Source organism: Cenococcum geophilum (assembly GCF_001692895.1).
Source record: "Cenococcum geophilum 1.58 unplaced genomic scaffold K441scaffold_2, whole genome shotgun sequence".
Lineage (NCBI taxonomy): Eukaryota > Fungi > Ascomycota > Dothideomycetes > Gloniales > Gloniaceae > Cenococcum > Cenococcum geophilum.
In genome coordinates this window covers 2,115,940-2,133,074 of record NW_027137560.1, presented here as the reverse complement: position 1 = coordinate 2,133,074, position 17,135 = coordinate 2,115,940, and the positions used below count along the sequence as shown (strand labels likewise).

Genomic DNA, 17,135 nt, shown 5'->3' with positions numbered 1-17,135 from the left:
ATAAGAGTGCTGTCTGCCCATTGAGAGCGAATGAACGGCGGCTGCTTCTGTCACTAGAGACCTCACTTTCAACTCCTCGGCTACATAAAGTCTCCTAGTTGGCGATCTTCAGATTATTCGGTGTCTGTTCTTGTGCTTCTGTCTACAATCCGTACCGTCTCATTTCTTGTATATTATCCAACCGCAAATCGACCATGGCCGCCGAATATCTTGCTGCCAGTGGCATTAACTTAGATACAGAGACGGCCAAGATACAGTTTGGCCACGACATTGCAGATGCATCTACCTGGTCAACTAAACCACACTCTCCCCCGCCGCGATATTCTGACGTTTACCCTTCAGGTCGTTTACAAAAGATTGTTGGCGTCCGTCTTCCACGTAAACCCCCTTCCACTCTGTGGGATGTTTCCATAGGCGATGGCAAAATATCTGCCATTGGGCCTCATACCTTGGGCCATCCAGATATTTCTCATCTTCCTGGGGTGCTTCATGCTTCAAAAAGATTACTCGCTCCTTCTCTGTGCCATGCGCATATCCATTTAGACAAGTGCTTTCTTTTACAGGATCCAAAATTCGGTGACCTTGAAATTGAGAAGGGAGACTTCAGGGAAGCTATGGTTCTGACAAGCAAAGCGAAATCAAGATTTGAAGAATCTGATCTTCTCAGAAGAGGCAGGCAGCTCATTCAAGAGAGCATTCAGTACGGAGTTACGGCAATGAGGGCCTTCGTAGAGGTTGATGGAGAGGTCAAATTCAAGTGTCTCGAATCTGGCCTAAGGCTTAAGCAGGAGTTTGAGGACAAGTGTAAAATACAGATTTGCGCTTTTGCTCAACTCCCCCTCTTTTCGGGCGGAGACGGCGGAGACGAGATAAGGAAATTAATAACAGACGCCGCGCGTCGTGAGGGTGTGGACGTTGTAGGGAGCACTCCATATGTGGAACAAGACGACGCTAAGATGATTATGAACATTCGATGGATAAGTACAATCGCTTTATTCAGTGGCAAACCGCTCGACCTTCACCTGGATTACCACCTCGATAAAGAAAAAAGGCCATTGATATGGGCAACGCTGGAAATTCTCAAGGCTCAGAATTGGGTTGAGAGAAGTGGGAAAGGAATCACACTAGGTCACTGTACGCGTTTGACACAATTCGCGCCTGAAGACTGGCATCAACTGAGGAAAGAGATTGGCAATCTTCCTGTTTCATTTGTTGGACTCCCAAGTTCGGACCTCTTTATGATGAGGACGGATTCGGGAGTAAGAGGAACCCTACCAATTCCAAAGATGATTAAAGAGTACAAGCTCAATGCAGCTATTGCAGTCAACAACGTTGGTAATGCGTTCACTCCGCAGGGAACCTGTGACCCTTTAAGTGTGGCAAGCCTTGGTGTTGCTGTCTATCAAGCAGGGACGAAAAATGATTCCGAAATTTTATACGTCAGTTCACCTCATAACCGCGGAGTTTTTGATAGAATGGTTGGATGGCTGATATGGAGTATCTTAGGAATGCGTCTCATCGAGAGCGAAGGCTGCTATTGGGTATGAATCGACTTCACTAGGCCTAAACATCGGAGATCCCGCGGATTTTGTGCTTTTTGATAGAACTGACGTAGGCTGGCGGTGTAGGAAGAGTATAAAGGAAGTCGTATACGATGGAGGAACTAGTCGGCAAACGATAAGGAGTGGAAGGTTGACGACTTACTGAAAGTGGGAGGTTGTGCGTGCTACATGGAGCCAGGAAAACGCCAGTTCACTATTTCACCCTGACACCAACCTGTGAATAGCCAGGCAACCTTCACCTTTCTAATTTATGATTCGCCCTTATCTCTTCAGACTATTCGAACAGCTACGCATTATGCCTCCTTCGGAAGGCCCGTTCGTTCTCATGTGAGCTTGTTCTTTCCCTCTTACCTTTCCCACATTATCGATTCCCCAGGTGCCCTTGAGTTTATGAAATCAATAATGACAATCCCAAGTGGGCAGGGTGTTGACGACGATGTATTCAAGCCTCGCGACGAAGCTCTCCCTCCTATCGCGCGCTCACATCCAAGAACGTTCATGGAAGCTCTCGGCTTCATCAACAGAATCAAGGTATGTTTATCACCAACGCGATATTTATAATCTTCAAAATTGCGAACTAACGGTCTAAGACACGTTTCGGGCCTAACTCCCAAACCACCACGGAATGCCTTGATAACCTCGGAGCTTGGCGCAGCCAGAAATTTACTAACGAGCAGTTACACTGGCATATGATAAATCTGTTCGCTGGAGATCATAACGACCTCCTCGAGGAGTTTGAACGGTTCTACTTCGCATCTACGGTCGGGACGTCGACAAGTGTAACGAAGACACCATCAGTTCATGGTGCTGGTAAAGTCATTTCAGTCCCACCCGTTGAAATCCCGACTTCTTTCTTCCAGACACAACCTGTGATTGTGGATTTCTTTGCACCCACTCCTGCATCTCTATATAGTTCCGTTCATGGGATACCATTCGCCTCTAGTAACCCCCTCGGTCCCTCCTCCCCAAACCCGGCCGTTCAAAACATTTCAGCCGATGTATATCCCTTTGTTCCTTCTCTCCCTCCTCCGAACCCGTCCGCTTCTCTATCTTCGCTATCTTCCAATCCCAAACGGCCTCTCTCTAACATCCATCCTATGGCTCCGCCTACCGCTCCTAAGCACGTAGGGGGCAAGCCAATCCTCAAATCTGTCGGCGCTAACCCAATGGACCAATTCTCTGCTCCTAATCCTACTCACGAAATTGTAACTAAAACATCGAGCCGCCCTACTGGAAACCACCCCTTCGATCGCACAGGGGGACGGTCCAGCGGCAACGGGCCCTACATTCACGCCATCTGTGGCCAACACTTTAATCACCGGAACACCGTCAAATCCCATCATTTCGGCCGAGGGAAAGACAAAGGGGCCTCTGGGTGCTGGAATCGTCACAACAAACCTAACATTGCATGGTACGTACCTAACACCCCCTATGGCTTACACTCGGTTGCCCCCAGCCAGCAATATTTGTGCTAATGCTGCTTAGGGACTCCCACCCAAGTTGTCAAACTTCTACCCGCTGTGGCCCTATGGCTACGGCAGCTCAATTGCCTGCTTCTATACAAGACGTAGTACGTGTGAAAACAATGACCCCGACACCGATACCCCTTCCGGAAAATATCAAGAACACGCCAGTGCCGCCACCTGAGAACGTCAGAAATATCTTGGTGCAGCCAAGAAATGTCACAGGAAATCAAAGCGGAAGGCATGCGAATCGGAATCTGCACGTACTTGCGAATCTAGCTGCCGGGTTACCGAGAGTTCCTAAAGGTGGGCAAGAGCATGAGAAATTTGAGGAGTCTAGTAATGTGGTTGTTACAGAGAACGAGCTTACTGGCCACGAATATCGGGAAAAGTTGGCTGATGATAAATACAATGAAGAGAAAGGCCAACTTTCGAAGGCGGCGATAAGAAAGCTAGGCTTGGGTTTAAGGGTTCGGCATTGACTTCACTTGAAGCTTCCACAGTCTAGAGAAAATACTTCATGAATAGTGGGTCATAAGATATGTGCAGGGACATAGATGACTAGGGCTGCCACTCTCTTGGTTCGTAATTAGTACGATATGACTACTGGTCTCAGTTGGGCTGGATATTGTGCTGGGTGTCAACTTTGTAAGGTATGCTCTTTGAAGATTAAATTATGTTGAAGATACAATCAACTTATAAGTTTTTGGTTAGGAAAGGTGTTAATATTGGTGCGACACTAACGAACGCTCTGATCCGATTGATATCGATCGCACTCACGGACGTAGATCACATTACCCCGCTGTCATTAGCTGGATTTATAGTCTCTCTCCAAGTGATGTACGATAGATAGTTACCTATGCCGATTAGATAGCGGACAGAACTTTCGAGGGGGTTTTTGGAAATTTACATCTCCCCGATTATGGAATGTCTTCCGAGACTGGAGACCTTGGATCTTGGTCTAGAGTTTAGACATTGCTTTTCCTTTCATGGGAGATATGTTTAAGTATTTACTATTTAGCTATGATCTAGCATTCGGAAATGTGTCTCACCGTTCCGTTAAGACTAGGCATGTGATTTTCTACGCAGATTGGTAGCTTAGAAAGGAATCATGAACTCGCATCGGCTTCTATTAGGTCAACCATTTCCCCCTTATCCTCTCAATGCCGAAGTACAATAAGTACCGTCTCATTTCTTGTATATTATCCAACCGCAAATCGACCATGAACTCGCATCGGCTTCTATTAGGTCAACCATTTCCCCCTTATCCTCTCAATGCCGAAGTAATGGAACTTATCATACCTAAGTTCACTTTTCCTAGCCAGCTACCCAACCATGTGCCTTCGAGTCGAAAGAGCTGGTAATCTACTAGGTCTTGGTGAATCCGAAAGCCCTGCATCATATCCTTATGGTCACCCAAAAATTTCTTTACTGAGCTGTTGAAAAGGGGGTTGACAAAGCAATTATAATATATGATCTCATGCATCTAGCGTCGGGCTACGATTTGAGACAAGAAGAGGCATTAATGATAGCACTTAGGACTTCAGAGAAAAAAAAGGGAGGTTTACCGTTCCTATCCGTTGTCGGCCCGAATACTTCCTAATACTAGGAAATGTCCGCTATGTACCTCTCAGTTAGATGGTCTCAGGGTGATTGCTGCCTGATTTTGGACAGGGGTTCTATTATATCTATGACGGTGAATGAATAACGGCGAATTATTCTTTCTTTTGGTCAGGTGGGATAGCAGAGTGCTTTTACGATCTTTAGAAAGTGGATTCATAGTTGGTATGATAAAGGCACTGCGACCCTCGGAAGAGTTCGCGTTAGAAAAGATATTGCGTATGTGAGCAGATTTTAGAAGTACTGCTCTAAATGGTAGTAGAAATAGAGTCTGCCAAGATGGAAGAGGCTTTATTAGCGCACCGGTGGCGTCGTGATACGGACGACGGCCTAGAAAGAGATTTCTCCTTCCTTTTTAGGACGGGCGGTAAGCTCCCTGTTTTTAACAGCCCTTTAGGACTAGGGCGCCCCAAGCTTGGTTGCTTAGGGACAAAGCCCCCGTAACTTTAGCGTGTCATCCCCCGTTTAGTTGGGGGACTGACCGCCCGTCCCAAAAAGGAAGGAGAAATCTCTTTCTGGGCCGTCCTCCGTAAGGGTGGGCAAAATATACATGTTTGCGGTTGTAAACATGTGCCAGTATCGTTATTAAAAGGGCTGCACGATCAGCAGACAGCAAGGCCAATTTACAGAATGAAGGTTCCTTTATCTAATTAACAAGCATCTCGAGCACCATTCCGAACCCTTTGGAGGCCCGTGATGGTGTTCCAGTACCGAATGCCGATGGATGGCGTGGCCGGCAGATTCCCCGCCTCGCAACTCCACATTTTTAAATCAACTCGCATCCTTACCTTCCCTGACCTTAGCTTCGACTTTGTCATCGTTTCTTCCGCAAATGACAGAACACGGGACAGCAATCTGGGCAACGGCTTTTCCCGGATGCTGCTTTGTGCTCGTGATACTGGAGCTGATTGATGATGGTCGTATTGTGAGCGGAGATGGATGCGGAACCGGTGGTTAAAGTGTTGCCAACAAGCCCCCCCCCCCACTGGACGATTCTGTAGCTGCCTCGCTCATCTGCTACCTTGGCTAGCTTTGCTTTGGGGATTCTGTCATCGCTCGCTTTGTTCCTAAAGATCTTTCCCCGAAATTACCTGCGGGGTGAGCATTTCGTCCAACATTTGCTCCGGGACTGCTTTGCATCAAGGTCGCATTCATCCTTCTCCCATCCCGGTGATGGGATTTGTGCACTAACGTAAATAATCTCGCGCCCTCGAGCTAACAAACTTTTGCCGTTTGCCGAAGCTTAATCCTCTGACATCGCACCAAAATGTTGAGCTTCAAATTGTCCGCCGTGGTATCGGCATTCGTTGCAGTTGTTGTTGCCCAGCAATATAATGGTACTCTCGGCCCGGATGCAAATGGAAAATATGAGATCTCCGCTGAAGGAATCCGTGGACTATTTGTTCCTTATGGCGCCAGCATTAGCAACCTCTTCATCAGTGATACCAATGGCATTGAACGGGATGTTGTCCTCGGCTTTGATAACGCGACCCACTACTCCGTAGACCCTTATCATCCTCATTTTGGAGGAGTTCCAGGTGAGTTAATTCCTGAAGGCATAGATATCCGCAGTCAGGTTGAAAGCGTCTAACCACGCATAAGGCCGGTATGCGAATCGTATCAAGAACAGCAGTTTCGTGATAGACGGTATTGAATATTACGTGCTTCCCAATGAGAACAACAACAATGACACCTTGCATGGTGGGCCTGATGGGTGGGACTGGGTAGGGCCTGAACACAAATGCCCTAATTTTTGCTGACCTCGCCGCAGAGAAATTTCACAGTTGTTGCACACACACCGGATTCTATTACCTTTTCTATCGTCGATCCCGACGGTGACCAAGGCTTCCCTGGCGAGGTCATAAGCTATATTACATATACAATGACTCCATATCAATGGCATATAAAAATGGTTGCGCTCTCAACCACTAAGAAGACACCGATAATGTTGAGCTCTCATGTAAGCTTCAAGGCCCTGTTCGGAACGAGTTCATTGGCTGAATAAATCTTGTTCTAGACATACTGGAACCTGGATGCCTTCCAAAACAACGCCACAGCTTTAGCGTTGAACCACACACTTTACCTCCCCTACTCTGGTCAACGCATTGGCACTGATGGAATTCTAATACCAAACGGCACTATCCTTCCCAACCAGCAGTACTCCGTGAATGACTTTTGGTCCAATCCGAAGCAAATTGGCGCCAACTTTACCTCTCCTGATGCCTACGGCAATTGCGGGACAAACTGTACTGGCTATGACACGTGCTATCTAGTTAACCGAGCACAAAATGGCCCGTATGACTGGCGGACTGAGGGCCCAGTGGCTACGCTAGCCAGCACATTTACTGGAATCCAAGTTGATATCTTTGCTGACCAAGACGCTTTCCAAGTTTACAGCTGTGGTGGTCAGAATGGTATATATTGAGCTCACAAACGCCTCTTATCCTCAATAAACTGACAATGAGATTAGGCACCATCCCCCTCAAGTCAACCCAGGGCATATTTGATGGTAGTCGTCCGCGTGTGGTGGAGCAATATGGTTGCATCGTGATGGAGGTAGAGGACTGGATTGATGCCATCAACCAGCCTGAATGGCAGCGGTCAAAGAAGAATATTTTTGGCCCCGATGATGACCCATACGTTTTGGAGGCAATATACAGCTTTTCAGTTAACAAAACTCTGACTCTGTAGTAGGCTTGGTGGCCGCGTTTCTTTAGATATCCCACAGGACTATTTGGAGTTATCAAAAGATTAATGACGGCAGAGAACTAATGATGGCACGTAATGCCTAATAAGGAAAAAAACCTTTCCCTGTGAAGTGTTTAGGCACGATAGTGATTCACTCTACTCTTCCCCATCTCGAAAGCCGGAAATGAGTGAAGTGGACATGTCCCCGCAGCCGACACTAAGGCCTCTCTACAGATATGGCCTTTACATTACGTCTATAGTATTCTACTGCACAACAATTGGCATTTGTTCAAACACGCTCTAATATTTCCATTCTTCACATTCCAAGTAGTTTCAATTCAATCCAGAACTCCATGTGGGCCAAAAAATCCTCTTCTACCGACGGAGACTTCAGTGCCCATCTCAACCGCCGTGCTCCCGTCGTCTATGCTGCCTCAAAATCACTTCAAACTGCATTAGGGCTCTCGGGATCGCCAGTGCCCTTCACGCCACCGCCGCCCCCACCTACGGGTATTAAAGTATTGCCAGAGCAGCGAGAGTTTTTCCAAGTTCGAAGTTCTGTCGACGTTAAGGGCGAGAATCGCGGGTCTTCTCCGGTACGGGTTTCACTGGAATCCGAGGGCAGTGTAAGAGATGGATGGATTGGATCTAGATCCAAATCCAGTTAGCCTCAAATCCATTAAATCCATTAAATCTGGATCGAGATCCAAACTTTATCCATGCCCAGGCTTTAATTTTGCCATATATTAAGCCAATTCTGGCAATTTTCGCCACTTACGTAATATAACGGCCTAGTATAGTTTTTAGTATAATCTAACTATAGCTATTTGCTAAGCTCTACTATAGCTATCTACTAAGTTCTACTATAACTATCTACTAAGTTCTACCGCCACTATTTACCGAGTTTTACTATAACTATTTACTAAATTCCACCGTAACTATCCACTAAGTTCTGCTATAACTGTCTACTAAGTTCCACTATAACTATCTACTAAGTTCTACCGTGACTATCCACTAAGTTCCACTATAACTATCCATTAAATTCCACCGTAACTATCTATTAAGTTCTACTATAACTGTCTATTAAGTTCTACTATAACTATTTACTAAGTTCTATTATAATTTATAGACCCTAACTTCTACTAACTAATTAGGATTTTCTATACCTAGTATAAAAAATCGCTATTAGCTCGCTTACTACTAGCGCCTTAGCGGTACTTACGAGGTTTACTTAAATTAATAACCTTTACCTTTTAGACCTAATTAACTTTAAAGGAGTTAACTCTATAAGCTTAAGTAGAGTTATATTAAGCCTTAAATTAATAATCTTATTCTTATTCTAGGAGTTGAGATATAAAGTTGCCTAGATTATACTCTACTTAAGGTAGTTATGGTATTTTATAATTATCTAGCTAAAATAGCTAAAGATACGTTTTAGCTTATCGCTTATAGCTAAAATTAAGAGAAGATTAATAGCTATATAAGTAAGGTGTATGTACTATTTACAGCTAATAGTTCTCTACTACTTAATTAGGGTTTTATAATCTTTAACTTAATTCTATATATAATAGCGATTATATTTATCCTATACAGTAGTAAAATAATATTAATAGCCGCTTTTCTAAAAACCTTTTATCCTATAGGCCTCTATAATATTAAACTTACGCCTAGGCTTTTTCTTTTTTAAAAATAGAGCTTCTAAGATAGGCTATTACTTATAGTTTATAAGCTATAAATATTTAACTAATTTATAGGCAGACGTAATCTAAGTCTTTTTATACTCCTACTAAGCTTCTATATACTACCGATTATATTTAGGATAAAGGATAACTGCGGCAATATAGGCTACTAACTTATTAATTAATTAATTATTCATTGCTTAACGTCTAATTTAGATCCCTATTGGGCCCACGCGGACTACTCCTTATTTACATATAGGGAGAAAACTCTACTTAAGAAAACCCCGTGATCCATCTCCCCGCCTTTTAGAACTCGCCTACTTAGCGCCTACTTAGCGCCTATAAGTCGCCTATAGTACTCTACTACCTTACTTTTTAACCTCCTTAGAAACCACTACTGCCGTAATAAGCCTACAGACGCGCTAGTATTATAAACTTTTACTTTACCACTATAGAGTTATTAGGGGGCGCCTATTACTTACCCCTTTGCCTTTTATTACTATTTCCCTTACAATCTGGAACTGGTTTAGCATATTTTAGCTAATAAGCCACTAGGTAACCGCCTTAAGACCTTTTTATATTAAGAGCAGCGTATTATAGTTCTTTATACTAGCTACTAAGAGCATTACTTCTTAGTTAGTACGTAAGGGGCATAACAGTATTATATATTTATATCTTAGGCTACTTACTAGGACACCTATTTAGTAGAGCTAGTCTTTTAGTCCTATTATTCCTATTCTTAAGAGTATTACTATTATATTTTCTGCCTTTATTAGGCCTTCTTAGAGCCCTTAAGTATTTACCCCCTATAGCGTTAACCATGCTATAGCTTAGGTTCCTCTTGCCTAAGTTAGCCTCTATACCTTTAACTCCTATATACCTCTCTATTATTAGTTTAACTAGTATTATATTATAGTAGATAGTTTCCTAGTATTCTTTTATACTCTACTTTAGCTCCTTTTTTCTTCTTACTATTGCCTTTACTAGCCTCTTACGCGTCTCCTATTCTCCTCTATATAGGCCTAGGCCCTAAAGCGGCACTATTTTTCTTCTACTTTCTTTGCCTATTTCTCTAATATATCTTCCCTACTTTAGGGTTATTGGTTTATTTTTCTATAGGGCACCCTAGGGTCCCTTTATAGTTTATTTAGGCGTATCTTAATATACTTTATAACATTAGAGTTACGTTTATTTTACGCCCTTTATATTATAGTGGCTTTAATATATAGTTATAGGGGGGGAATATTAGCTTCCTTCTGAAGTAGTACTATAGCTATTCGCTTATACCCGCCTATTATACTTTAAAGGCAGGCTATTTAGACTTTTTAAAGTAATTTAAGGAGTGATTTGGAAGGGCCTTTTTTAGTTTCTTTAATGGCCTAAATACTAGACCTATACATTATAGTTAGCCGGACAACTACTATATATAGTAGGCGTAACCTCTAAAAGTATAGACCCTATATAGAATTAACGATCTTAGATAATATAATATACTATACTTAACCCTTATAGGCCGCTTACGCCGTATATACACTTTACTAAAGCTTACTATCTACGTTAGGAAAAAATTTACCAGCATTTAGCCAGCCATTTTAGCATTTTTAGCATTTGAAAAAGACTATGCGCCTTAAGCAGCATATAGGCAGCTACATTTATATATTATATAATATATTTTTATTTTTAGATAGTATATTGGATATAGTATATTATATAATAATATTTTTTATAAATTATTTATAAATTACGTAAGTTATTTTATTTTTAAAAAGGTAAAAAAAAATTTCTTTATTTTAAAAAATTATCTTTTTTTAAATTTACCTTTTTTAGAAGTAAAATAACTTACGTAATTTATAAGTAATTTATAAAAAATATTATTATATAATATACTATATCCAATATATTATCTAAAAAAAATTATATAATATATAAATGTAGCTGCCTATATGCTGCTTAAGGCGCATAGTTTTTTTCAAATGCTAAAAATGCTAAAATGGCTGGCTAAATGCTGGTAAATATTTTCCTGACGTACCTATACTCCTAGTACCCTTAGGCCCTAAATTAGTTAACCTCTAAAGCTTTAAATATAAATTATATACTAAAGATCTACAGATTAGTTGCGTTTTCTTATAAAATAGATTAACTAGTATTTCTCTAGTAAGAATTAAACTTTATATTATCTTACCTATTCTATATAGGTATTATAGGCTTTCTTTAGTGTTTTACAATTCTTTACGGCTATTAGCCCGTATGTAGTTAGGTTTATATTATTAGTAAAGCCTATTCCCTAGGTTACCCCTTTCTTAAAGGAGTTAAGTAGGTTACTTATAAAGAAAAGAAAGAGTATAGGTAAGAGGGGTAATCCTTATAGTATTTCTGTTATAACTATAATAGGGGGGCTCTAGTATCTACTAAAGACTAGTAATATTTCTTTCTAGCCTATAAACCCTTAAATAAACTATATAATCCATTTTAGGAAGCCCTTTACCCTAAGGATATATAGGAGACGCTTATAGGGTATATTATTATAGGCACCACTAATATTTAGGCTAAGTATTAATACTACAAAGTCCTTTTACATCGCCTATGCAGATTTAATAGTAGTAGTAAGTAGCGTAAGTACTAATAGTATTAAGCGGTTCTTTCTTGCCCCTATTTAACTTTATAGTAGTAGGGTGTGTTCCTTAGATATATCTGCTATATAGTCCGCTATTACCCTTTCTAAGATCTTACTAAGGGTGTTTTCTAAGGTAATAAGGCGGTAGCTTTCTAGGATTAAGTAATCTACTTTACCTTCTTTTTATAGGACAACCGTTATTATAGATCTTTTAAGTTATAGGTAGTAGCCTATAGTAAAGTATACTCTAGCTATATCTATAAGCTAGGGTGCTATAAGTAGTCTATAGGTCTTTAAGGCCTTGTTTAAAATCCTATTTAGTCCTAGTGCTATATTATTTAAAAGGCGGCTAATAGTTCTAGCTATTTCCTCTATTATTATATTGCTGTTAACCTATAGGCAAGTTACTAGTATTTTACCTATAATATTACTAAGGTCTACTAAAGCTAGTTAGGGGAAGAACCTTTCTATAAGGATTTTTAACTTATTATTATTATTATTATTATTATTAGTGGCTTATAATTCCCCTACTCTTTATAGGGGTAGTAGGTATAAGTCTTCTACTAAACGCCCTACCTTTTTTTATACTTATTTTATTATAGCCTAAACGCCCTTATTATAGGGGAGGCTTAGGTTAGAAGTATACTTATTTATAAACTATCTCTAGTTATTCCTTACTTCTTTTTTTAGGGTATTCTTTAACTAGTTTCTTATATCTTTATATTATCTCTTATCTTTAGGGTTATAGCTACTTATATATATATATATATATATATATATCAGGTGACTCAGAAGAGGGTCTTAATAGGCGTGGTGCGCGCGACCTGGTACAGCGACNGCGACGCGACGGCGACGCGACGGCAACGCGACGGCGACCAGACGGCTCAACGAGGTGGAAACACGGGCAAAGCTCTAGGCAGCGGAAACACAGGCCAGCTTCGACGGCCCCATGGCGTACGACTCAGCCGACTCACAGTCGGCTTACAGTCGACTCGCAGGCGACTCACAGGAGGGTCTTAATAGGCGTGGTGCACGCAACCTAATGCGTATATGTATAAGGCGACTCACAGGAGGGTCTTAATAGGCGTAGTGTACGCAACCTAATATATATATATGGGGAGGTTATAGGGGAAACATAGGCCAGTCGGACGAGGACTTAATGAGTTAGAGATACAGGCACAGCTTATAAAAAGGGGGGACATAAGCTTAGTTAGTAGGAGGGGGGGAGTAGGTCGTCCGGTGCGGGACCTGGTGTCTTTACAGCCCCTCTCCTATAAGACACGGTCGGCCTATTATAAGGAGACTCTTACAGGCAACGCGAAACGGGAACTAGCAGTAGTATAGGGTGTTGCGCCCCTATACTACTACTAGCCTCCTACGGGGCGTAGTGCGTAGTAGCTACTGCTAGCTCTAAGGACCTTACCCCTTAGCTAGGCTCTAACCCCTAGTGCACCTAGTAGGTAGGTAGGATTACGTCCTAGCCAGAGAGACTATTATATAGCTTAAGAGAATAGATGTGTGTGTTAGTATATTAATAAACAAAACCGTTCGCCTCTAAGGCGGCTCGCCGGTAAAATATACTTAAGGAGTAAATAGGAGTTACTTAGGTAGGTAAGGCTTTTTAGTCTAGGCCTTAACTATAGAAGGTACCTAAGGCTTTTATACTATAGGATGTAGCTATAACACCTTTATAGGATTACGCCAGTAGGCACATAAGACGGGAGTTACGACCCCTAAAAAAGGCAGCTTATACCTATACCGGCGGAAATAATAGAAAAGGTATAACGAAGCCTTGTAATAGAGACTACGGTAGACCTGTTAATGGGCTGGGTGTGTAGGTATTGCAAGAAGTTAACAACGTAATAATAACTGGTGGAGTAGTTGCCTAACAGATTAACTCTAATTATATTCTAAGAATTACTATAAAGAAGGAACTATCTAGGTAGGGACTAAGGGTCCTTAAATACACAACTATACTCCTATAAAATCCTTCTTATACGTAATATACGTGTGCTCTGTCTACTCTATTATAGATCTTATAGATTACACAAATTATATAGATTATATTATATAACCTTAGCTACTATTCCTCGTTATATAGTTCTATCGGCTCTATCCTAGACTATGCCTATATTAACTAACTAGCTTCTTCCGTCTCTTCTCTAAGTAGTTATAATATTATACTTAAAGCGTCCGTAACACTATCTCCCTTCTCTTTATCTTTGTTCTTAAAGATTTAAAATATCTCTAAGTTGTTTACTAGAGGTGTAATATCCATCTAATTAATTTAGTTAATATTATTACTTATTATACCTAAAGCAATTTCTTCTTCCTTAACTGCTTGTTATGCCCGCACTGTTACTATAATATTATCTCTTAGTGAAATAATGCCATCTCCGTGTTCTTGTTATTTAAAAGAGGGGTTAGTATATATTACGTTAGCGAGTCCTTTATCTTAACAACCCTCCTCTTATTTAGAGTGCACTAAAGTAAACATTTAATTATCTTGCGATGTTCGCTCTACTTCTAACACTAAGTGTACGCGTCCTATAACTCTTAATAGTCTTTAAGTTCCCTAAGTAATTTATTATAGGGTCTTGTGTTTAATCTGCTACTATATAGCTAGATAATAAACTATCTATTACTCTTGCTAAATTACGCTAATTTTGGGACGCTAAATAGGAGGCTGCTAATGCTCAGCAACGGGCCCTTAAGTCTCATTTAGCGGCGTCCGCTCGGCTAATCCATCTTAAGAAAGTGCATAAGAAGGTTTATTTTAAGGAGTAGAAACTTATAAAATAAGGTTTATAGAAACTAGGTAATAAAAGAATAGATTCTCTTTTAATAGAGAAGGAAATAGATCTAAGTAGTTCGGCAACTGCTCTTCTTAGGTCCCCCTTAGGTAACTTATTCTTTAGCAATCCTTTTTTATTAATGCTGCCTGACCTAATTTCTTCCGATACTCCTATACCTTTTCTATAGTATTCTTTAAATTCTCTAGTAGCTCTTAGGTAGTCTTAGTGTAGCCTATCCACTTAACCTTATACTATATTTTGTTATTAATATTCTTATAACTAATAATCTTTAAAACTTGCCATTTATCTTTCTTTTATTCTCTATATATGTCTACTTTATAAACCAGTGGCTTAATATTCCTATATGCTAGCTCTAGCATTATAATATACTATATAGGGTAGATCTTTATCCTAGCTAGTAGGTTTAACTTAAATATAACCGGTGAAATCCTTTATATAATTTCGAAAGGTCTTAGTCTAATATAGTCTAACTTCTTGCTTAGTTATTAACTCTTAAAATTTTTGTATAGTAGCCATACTTTATCTCCCTCCTTAAGATCTGGTCCCTTAGATCTCTTAGTATTATAGTACTTTTTTATTCTCTCTTATACTTTCTTTACTAATTCTATAAGGTCTATATAAAGATTTATTAACATCTTTATTTTTTCTTTAGCTGTACTACTCGTTTTCTTTACTTGCTATAGTGACAACGATGTCCTTAGCTTATATCCGTAATTTGCCTTAAATAGTAATATACCTATCCCTTCTTAAGGTATTACATTGTATATAAACTATATAACTAGTAATAGCGATACCTAATTATTCTATATATAATTAATATAATGCCTTAGATACTGTTTTAGTGTCTAATTTAATCTTTCTATTTAACCGTTTATCTGTGGATAATATATGGTGGAAGTTACTACTTGAACTCTTTGCTCCGCTAAGAATACTTCCTAAAATGCTATTATGAATTTTAGATCTCTATCTAATATAATCTTGCTTAGTGCTCTATGTCTTATAAACACTTCTTTAATATAAATTCTAGCAATATCTTCCGCTAAGATTTCTTCCGTACATGCTATAAAGTATCCCCACTTTATAAGCTTATCCACTATTATTAAAATCGCGTTATAATCTTATCTAGTAATAGGATCTTTTAATTTTAGTAACTTAACAATAAAGTCCCATAATATAACCTCCTATAGTCTCTTTAGTATTTTAACAGGTTGTAGCCCTCTATATGGCTTATGCCTCGTTAGTTTATTCCTTTAGTAATTTAAATACTCTTTTATAACCTTTCTAGCTATCCTCTAAATTCCGTCAATAATATACTCTTTTTGGAGTCTTAACACTAAGCCCATAGCTCTATTGTGTCCTTAAGTTAGTCCCTTATAGAAGTCTTCTATAAACTGCTCTACTATGCTTCTTAGGATGTACTTTACTTCTTAATTTTTGTATATATCTAACTATAGGTCTTTTAGTTATACTTCTAAAATCCTTTATACCTAAAAGCTTTCTAGTATCTTGTAGACCTTCTCTAGTTTATTATTTTTTTAAGTTGCTATAATTTTCGGATAATTGTATTTAATTAATCCGTCTATATCTTTTCGCAATAAAGCCCTTAATGGCTTTTCCTTATTTTGTAGTTCAGCTTTACAGCTTAGAGCATCTGCCCGCGTATTATTTGTACCTTTAGTATGCTGAATCTCAAAATAGTATTTCGTAAGCATCTCTGCCTATCTAACCTGTCTTTAATTGAGTTCCTTTGTTATTAGGAATCCTATTAGGTTTTTATAATCCGTCTTAACTATAAATAGTTTCTCTATACCTTGTAAGAATGCTCTCTATTCCTTTAATGCTGTAACTATACCTAATAACTCCTTGTTATAGATGTTATAGTTTAATTCTGGTAGTGTTATCTTCCGACTATAGTATGCTACTAGGTGCTATCTATCTTAATACCTTTGTATAAAGCACGCCCCTAGTATATAGTCTAATGTATTTGTTTCTATAACCGTTTCTAATCCTAGTTAATAGATCTTAAGAACTGGCTCTTGGGTAAATAATTCTTTAACTTTTTTAAAGAGTTCTTACTATTCCTCTCCCTATACCCATAGTTCTTCTTTCTTTATTAACCGCGTAAATAGCTTAATGTCCTTTAACTACTGCGATATAAACCTTCTGCAGTAATTGCAAAACCCTAGGAATAATCTTAACTATGTAACGTTCTCTGGTTCTTGCCAATTTACTATAGCCTTAATCTTCTTTAGATCTATACTAAGTTGGCCTAGTTTAATAATAAATCTAATAAAATCTGTCTTTCTGGTAAAGAACTCGCATTTCTTAATTGCTACTAGCATTTGCTCTTTTTATAGTCTCTTTAAGACCCATTTAACGTGTTCTCCATATTCTTCCTTACTCGCTAAGTAGATAATAATGTCATTAAGGTATACCATAACAAATTCATTTAAGTGTTTCCCTAATATATTGTTAATACGCTTCTAGAACGTTGCTAGTGCGTTTATAAGCCTAAATTGTATAACTAGTGGTTTATATAGTCCTTCCTTTAACCTAAAGGCTGCCTTCTATTTGTTGCCTTCCTTAATNCTAATCTAATNGTATNCCTATNTTAGATCTATCTTNNTNAAGATTTNNNNATTACNNATCCTGTNTTAGATTTCGCTAATTAAGGGTAAAGGATACCTATCCTT

The 17,135-nt window shown here is 39.4% G+C and overlaps 4 protein-coding genes across 4 annotated transcripts; all 4 read left to right on the top strand.

Annotated features, from left to right (window-relative positions):
• Positions 1–194: 194 nt before the first annotated feature.
• K441DRAFT_534114 (cytosine deaminase protein-like protein) lies at positions 195–1,707 on the top strand (the record flags this gene model as incomplete). Its single annotated transcript, XM_067642317.1, has 2 exons — positions 195–1,439; positions 1,507–1,707. 2 exons carry the CDS (start codon positions 195–197, stop codon positions 1,705–1,707), a joined length of 1,446 nt encoding a protein of 481 aa, XP_067509809.1.
• Positions 1,708–1,722: 15 nt separating this feature from the next.
• K441DRAFT_651172 (uncharacterized protein) lies at positions 1,723–3,838 on the top strand. The gene is made up of 5 exons (XM_067647143.1): positions 1,723–1,889; positions 1,979–2,093; positions 2,153–2,973; positions 3,048–3,678; positions 3,745–3,838. Exons 1-4 carry the CDS (start codon positions 1,858–1,860, stop codon positions 3,505–3,507), a joined length of 1,428 nt encoding a protein of 475 aa, XP_067509808.1. The 5' UTR covers positions 1,723–1,857; the 3' UTR covers positions 3,508–3,678; positions 3,745–3,838.
• Positions 3,839–5,326: 1,488 nt separating this feature from the next.
• On the top strand, positions 5,327–5,758 carry K441DRAFT_98879 (uncharacterized protein). Its single transcript, XM_067654587.1, has one exon. It carries the CDS (start codon positions 5,370–5,372, stop codon positions 5,601–5,603), a length of 234 nt encoding a protein of 77 aa, XP_067509807.1. The 5' UTR covers positions 5,327–5,369; the 3' UTR covers positions 5,604–5,758.
• On the top strand, positions 5,621–7,695 carry K441DRAFT_651169 (galactose mutarotase-like protein). The gene is made up of 5 exons (XM_067647142.1): positions 5,621–6,183; positions 6,248–6,369; positions 6,417–6,605; positions 6,663–7,059; positions 7,116–7,695. Exons 1-5 carry the CDS (start codon positions 5,913–5,915, stop codon positions 7,334–7,336), a joined length of 1,200 nt encoding a protein of 399 aa, XP_067509806.1. The 5' UTR covers positions 5,621–5,912; the 3' UTR covers positions 7,337–7,695.
• The last annotated feature ends 9,440 nt before the right edge of the window (positions 7,696–17,135 follow it).

Excerpts from the sequence above, each read along its gene's own strand:
- K441DRAFT_651169 (XM_067647142.1), top strand. The coding sequence starts at position 5,913 with ATGTTGAGCTTCAAATTGTCCGCCGTGGTATCGGCATTCGTTGCAGTT. Across the intron at positions 6,370-6,416 it reads GGCCTGATGGGTGGGACTGG|AGAAATTTCACAGTTGTTGC; the intron begins GTAGGGCCTGAA and ends ACCTCGCCGCAG. Across the intron at positions 6,606-6,662 it reads CGATAATGTTGAGCTCTCAT|ACATACTGGAACCTGGATGC; the intron begins GTAAGCTTCAAG and ends ATCTTGTTCTAG.
- K441DRAFT_98879 (XM_067654587.1), top strand. The coding sequence starts at position 5,370 with ATGGCGTGGCCGGCAGATTCCCCGCCTCGCAACTCCACATTTTTAAAT.
- K441DRAFT_651172 (XM_067647143.1), top strand. The coding sequence starts at position 1,858 with ATGCCTCCTTCGGAAGGCCCGTTCGTTCTCAT. Across the intron at positions 1,890-1,978 it reads GAAGGCCCGTTCGTTCTCAT|TGGGCAGGGTGTTGACGACG; the intron begins GTGAGCTTGTTC and ends GACAATCCCAAG. Across the intron at positions 2,094-2,152 it reads GCTTCATCAACAGAATCAAG|ACACGTTTCGGGCCTAACTC; the intron begins GTATGTTTATCA and ends TAACGGTCTAAG.